Source organism: Cynara cardunculus, assembly GCF_001531365.2.
Source record: "Cynara cardunculus var. scolymus isolate 2C chromosome LG 3, CcrdV1, whole genome shotgun sequence".
In the NCBI taxonomy this organism is placed as follows: domain Eukaryota; kingdom Viridiplantae; phylum Streptophyta; class Magnoliopsida; order Asterales; family Asteraceae; genus Cynara; species Cynara cardunculus.
In genome coordinates, this window is record NC_037530.1 from 404,473 (window position 1) to 410,640 (window position 6,168).

Sequence of the window (6,168 nt, forward strand, 5' to 3'; positions counted from 1 at the left end):
TTGTGTACCTCCTTCCGTAAATGCCTTGCCTTGGGCGTGCCCGCAAAGGTCCGATTCTAGGGGAGGACATGTTGTCTTTTCCGGTGCTTGCTTATGAGGTATGGCAAGTAGGGCTCACAAAATGTGGACCACGGGGCCATGAGGTCCCCGCCAATAAACCTTTTTTTTTTTTTTAAATTGTGTAATATAATCATTTGATCAATAAATTTTCTTTTATAGTTTTTTGAAACAAAACAATTAATGTGTATCATTTGCTTAGAAAACTTATGCTCTACAATTTTCCTTACGAATATGACGTTTTTCACTTGGTTCGTCGTATTTAGAAGTTAATTATATATAATGATTTTGTTTAAAATAAATTATAGTTTTAGTCTATGGGGTTGTCACATACTCTGTAATTAGAGATGGCCAAATGGGCCCGGCTCGGCCCGGAACCGCCGGAGGACCGGGACCGGGACCGACAAAGGACCGGCCCGGGACCGGGACCGGGACCGGTAAGGACCGGTTATGGGACCGAAAACCGGGACCCGTTGAGGTTTTTGGTAGTTTCGTGGGACCGGGACCGGTTATGGGACCGACTATGGACCGGCCCGGCCCGGCCCGAAAATTCAATTAATTTTATAAATAAATGTATTTTTAAATAATTTTATAATGTATTTTTATAAGAAAACGTAATTTTAATTATATTAAAACGCATTTTTAAAGTGCGTTTGAGTGATCCAATTGTAAATTTTATAATGTATTAAAAATATATATCATTAAAAAAATAAAATAAAAAATCTTATTTTTTTAATGAAGGACCGGTTGGGACTGGTTGGGACCGGGACCGGGACCGGGACCGGCAGCCCATAACCGGTTATAAAGTACCTATACCGGTCCTATCATTTTCGACCGGGACCGGGACCGAGACCGGGACCGGTTACGCCGGGACCGATTATGGCCGGTTATGAGAATGGTGAGGACCGATTGGGACCGGCCCGGGACCGGTTTTTGGCCATCTCTCCCTAGATTAATTAAATATTTTTGTTATGTTTTTAGTTCCTTTTAATCAACTTTCCTTAACTTAAAAGGAGTACTTTTTTTTTCTGATTCAGAAAAACCAGACTCTATACATATGTTGTATTCTCGGTGTATTGTGAGCTGGCATAAAATAATGTTAAATAATATTTCCACAAAATACTCTTTAATTGAGTCTAATAATTAATGTTTGAATAAATAATTTAAAAAAAAATAATTATAAAAATTCGCACCTCCATCTCCATGCAAATGACCAGTTTTAGCAAGTGAAATGTACGTGGTGGAGAACCAAGAAGGCAAGAAGTCTGTTGCTACGTGTCACTCTTTAAGAGGCTGGCGGGACCCAGGATACGAAAGGGAAAGGATAGTTGAAACACGAAGCGAGTAACGCGACTACAACAACTTACTCGAAACTCTCTTATATATGTATATGTATGTGTGTATATATATAGAGAGTTTGTTTTAAATACAACCTATGGTATTTGTACAACTAATGCAACTCAATAAATTGAAATATTTATGAAAATGATGAGAGTTCATTTATTATGATTTAAATATTTATGAAATATGAATACGGTTCATTAATTATGATTAATACTTTATAATAGGAAATAATCAAAACTTCTATAAATTACATATTCATCAGATTAAACGGACGATTGAGATTGGATTGTATTGGTTGTACAAATATAAGAGGTTGTATAATAACCAACCCCCTCTCTCTCTCTCTCTCTCTCTATATATATATATATATATATATATTTATGTGTGCTTGTGGGCACTAACAAAGTGGTAAATGAAAGGGCATTACCGTAATCCGATATCTATAACAAGAAAGTAGGCTATAAAAGTGGAGCAGCTCCCAGTCCCACTGGCAGCACCCAAAAGAAAGAGGGTAAGCCAAGGAGAAAAGAAAGGAAGCGGATATTTAGGTACGATTTTATTTGGTAATCTGCAATTGTTGTTCCTGTTTTTAGTTTTGTAGAAGAAAGAAAATGGATGAAATTTATCTCTACCATCTGATCTAACTCTAACTGTTTGTTTGTTTTTCTCCCAACACCTAACCTTTTGATTTCTGATTTTAGACCATTGCTATAGGAAACAACAGACTGACACGCCTTTATGTTTTGTTTTGTTTTGTTTAATTTCTACACCATTAATTATAATTTATAAATATATAATAATAATAATACATGATATGTATTTAGATTTCATAGTGACCCTGTTACTAATCCTATATTTAAACTCAACCCTTTACGGTTAAATTAACATTAGTCTTATAAATTATGATTTTACAAAAACCAGCACTAGATACACATCATCTAACTTGCAACATCTTCATCTTCATCAACTCTTAATTCTTTTTTGCTTCCTCTTCTTATTAGTTATTACAATTTACAGAAATAATTTCATCCATGGAAAATGAAGCAAACGCCAAACCTCTAGGAATCCGATTCTTAGAATATACCAAAAAATCAAACCTCTCATTCAAAACCCACCAAGCCATTGTCCTAATCATCACATTTTTAGCATACACCACCTACCATGCTACTCGAAAAACCACCAGCATCATAAAGAGCTCACTCGATCCTCAATCATCCCTCCTTTCATTCTTGCAAACTTCCAAAACACTAGGGAGCGGCTGGACTCCATTTAACGGTGCAAATGGGACACAGTTGCTTGGTGATCTCGACCTGGCTTTCCTATTTCTATATGCCATCGGTATGTTCTTCTCTGGCCATATAGGAGACAGAATCAACCTAAGGATATTCTTGACTATAGGAATGCTTGGAACTGGTGTCTTCACTTCATTATTCGGAGTTGGCTACTGGGCAAACATTCATATCTTCTACTATTACTTGATTGTTCAAATGGTAGCCGGCTTATTTCAATCCACAGGATGGCCTTCTGTGGTTGCAGTTGTCGGGAATTGGTTTGGAAAGAGCAAGCGAGGCCTCATAATGGGTATTTGGAATGCTCACACATCCATGGGGAATATTTCGGGTTCTTTGATGGCTTCCTATTTCTTGAACTATGGCTGGGGTTGGTCTATGGTCGTTCCTGGTTTCATCATTACCTTCGTTGGATTGCTGGTCTTCTTGTTGCTACCTGTTGATCCTGAATCAGTACAAGTTGATAGAGATGAAAATAAACCTAACAAGATGGGGCTAGATATCACCAAACCCCTATTGAACAACACCACCAAGAAAGAATCACCAGTAGGCTTCATGGAAGCATGGAAAATACCTGGAGTTGCCCCATACGCCTGCTGCCTCTTTTTTGCCAAGTTGGTTGCTTATACATTTCTGTATTGGCTCCCGTTCTACATTAGCCACACAGGTAAACTTGTTTTTGGGCTTTGCTTACTACTTGTACTTTTTGCCTGCTAACATTCCTTAGTTATCTTCTCGGTAATGTTAATTGGATGGTTAATAGGTTCTGTCATTAATCTGTGATATTTGCAGCCATAGATGGTGAATACTTATCTAACCAGGCTGCTGGTAATCTATCTACATTGTTCGACGTTGGAGGTGTGGTTGGAGGAATCCTAGCCGGTCACATTTCCGATCGACTGAATGCTAGAGCCATCACAGCAGCAACCTTCATGTATTGTGCTATTCCAGCTCTATACCTCTACAGAAACTATGGACACATATCTGTGACCATAAATGTCGTCCTCATGTTAGTTACGGGCATGTTTATCAATGGGCCCTATGCTCTCATAACAACGGCCGTCTCGACTGACCTCGGGACCCATCGATCCCTGAGAGGCAATTCTCGAGCCCTCGCAACTGTTACAGCAATCATCGATGGAACGGGGTCAATCGGCGCTGCAATAGGGCCGTTGCTTACAGGTTACATTTCAAACCAGAGCTGGACTGCAGTTTTCACCATGCTTATGGTGGCGGCTTTCGTGGCGGGGTTGTTTCTTACCAGACTCGTGGTGGCAGAAATAAGTACAAAATGGCAAGATCCACGACGTGGTTTAACAGCTGGTATCTCCAGGTCTCCTGTAGTTGAACAAGTGTGATCGCCTCCAAGGTTTTTCCATATACAGAAAGAAGACGCACTTTTGTACATACAATGCTATATACATGATTTTAAATCTATTTTGGTTAATATCTTGGATGAATGCACCTCAAGTTCTCTGAGTACCTGCTCGTTTATGTTCTATGGGCCATGTTTCTTGTGGTTTTAATGTTGAGAAACGAACATTCATAAGGTAGTAGATATGCTTGCGCAGTTGTTTAAAGAGCACGTTTTCTATTTCAAACTTGGGAAATTGTCATCTACAATCTATTTCTTCGTGTGGTTATGATGTTTTTGAAATAACCATCCACGTGATACCAGAGATGTCTACGACTCACGGGCAAAACATTGCACCTTAGTGAATTGGCTTGAGGAGCGGTTAAGGCCAAAACTGGTTGTAGACACAACTCCGATAACATGTGAAACTTCATCAAATTACTCTCGAAAAAGGCTCTTGAAGAGAGAAAGGGGTTCCGAAAATAGTCCAAGTATAATTGATGTGAGACTCCAACACGCCCCCTTCAAATGCCCAAAGTGTTGAGTCCTTAAGAGGGGTAGACATTGGCTATGATATCATGTGAGAACATGTGGGGCCCTATCAAACAAAAAAGCTCTTGGGGAAAGAAAGGGGTTCTAACATATATCGAGGAAAAATGGTACAAGTCTAGCCAATGCGGGACTCCAACAACTAGGACGTGATTTGGTTTTATTATAAGGAGGAAGGAACTAATACCTCTGTCCATCCCCACTGTCATTCAAGGCCACATGCGTGATTGCGAACCAACACTTCACACCAATAAATGTTAAAAGATAAGATCCCATGGTCCCTTGGTTTCAGTGTCACAAAGAACCTTCAACCATAAAAGGTATATTTGAACCAAGCTTTCAATCAAAGCAGGTTTCACTCGTAAAATCAAAAATAGAATCACATTGGCATGAATGAGCTTTAACAGCAAACTGAGATAGGAAGACTCTTTAGGCATTTGCAATCATATTGGTACAAACATCTACAAACTCATGTTTATTTTTAATTTGGAAGACCATGCATATATTTGACTACAACCCATCTTGGAGCATGCAAGCAGAAAGATCAGAAAGGTAACAAAATTTTAAAGGGTGTCGTAGTTTTGTATACATGGCAGAACAAGAAGTAGCACAGAACTCGGGTGGCCTTTGACCTATTTGGTAATGAGTGTCTTAGACCAGTGGTTGCGAAACTCATCGCTAACAGGTATTTTGAGTGTTCCAGAAAGAAAAAAACACAGACCAGTAATTGAGACAACGAACCACATCATACAAAGGAGCCACTAAATTTAGGATCTCTTAAACAATATGCTATATATATCCAAGCAAAAAGGATTTATCTTTGAGCCACTAAAGTTAAGAAACAAAAATGGCTTTCAAAATGAAGCAAGCAGCGGCAACTTACAACTATGCCCACTTTATGCACATAAGAGTTAAAACACAACTTGTGACTGTGAGGACCACATGACATACACACAAAAAAAGGAGTATTTTAATGCTTAGATTACACTCCAACATGAAAAGTGCAAGGGAATGTTTAGACACCAAAACTACTAATACATATAGCGTGCCTCCTAGAATTTATGTCTCCAAATAAAAAGTTGCTATTCCTTCAGTTTATCACAGAACACCATCCAACATCTGCAACTTAAGCATCATCAAGAAACAAATATGTATGGGCCATTGGTTATCTGCCCAGAGAACCAAAAGCAAATAAGAACAAGCTTCAAATTCTGACTTCAGATTATTTCTAAAACAACTTAATATACCAAGTCCTACTTACCGCTCCCAAGTATTCATGTCTCCTAAAACAAACTACACAGGAGAATTATCAATTATGTTATGAACCTCTTAACCGGTGAACGTATTAGATCTCAACTAATAGGATTGGTTATGGAGAAAATGGCTGCCCATGTAGATACCCCCAAGCAATTTGTTGTTTGACATTTGACGATGAAATGAGCAAAGAAAAAAAATCTGTGTCTCTTATGGTCTATGATAGGGAACCGAAAACAGAAAACAGAGTAGTAATGAACAGTAGATGAAATGGAGAAGAAATAGGAAATTTGTATTAATGAAGAAACAAGAGCCAAACGA

General features: G+C 38.6%; 1 protein-coding gene across 1 annotated transcript; it reads left to right on the forward strand.

Moving 5' to 3' along the window:
* Window positions 1–1,932: 1,932 nt before the first annotated feature.
* On the forward strand, window positions 1,933–4,246 carry LOC112509899 (putative glycerol-3-phosphate transporter 1). Its single transcript, XM_025115106.1, has 3 exons — window positions 1,933–1,949; window positions 2,938–3,357; window positions 3,483–4,246. Exons 2-3 carry the CDS (start codon window positions 2,979–2,981, stop codon window positions 4,046–4,048), a joined length of 945 nt encoding a protein of 314 aa, XP_024970874.1. The 5' UTR covers window positions 1,933–1,949; window positions 2,938–2,978; the 3' UTR covers window positions 4,049–4,246.
* The last annotated feature ends 1,922 nt before the right edge of the window (window positions 4,247–6,168 follow it).

Coding starts and splice junctions, on each gene's coding strand:
- LOC112509899 (XM_025115106.1), top strand. CDS start 2,979: ATGGGTATTTGGAATGCTCACACATCCATGGGGAATATTTCGGGTTCT. Junction 3,358..3,482: donor GTTCTACATTAGCCACACAG/GTAAACTTGTTT, acceptor TGATATTTGCAG/CCATAGATGGTGAATACTTA.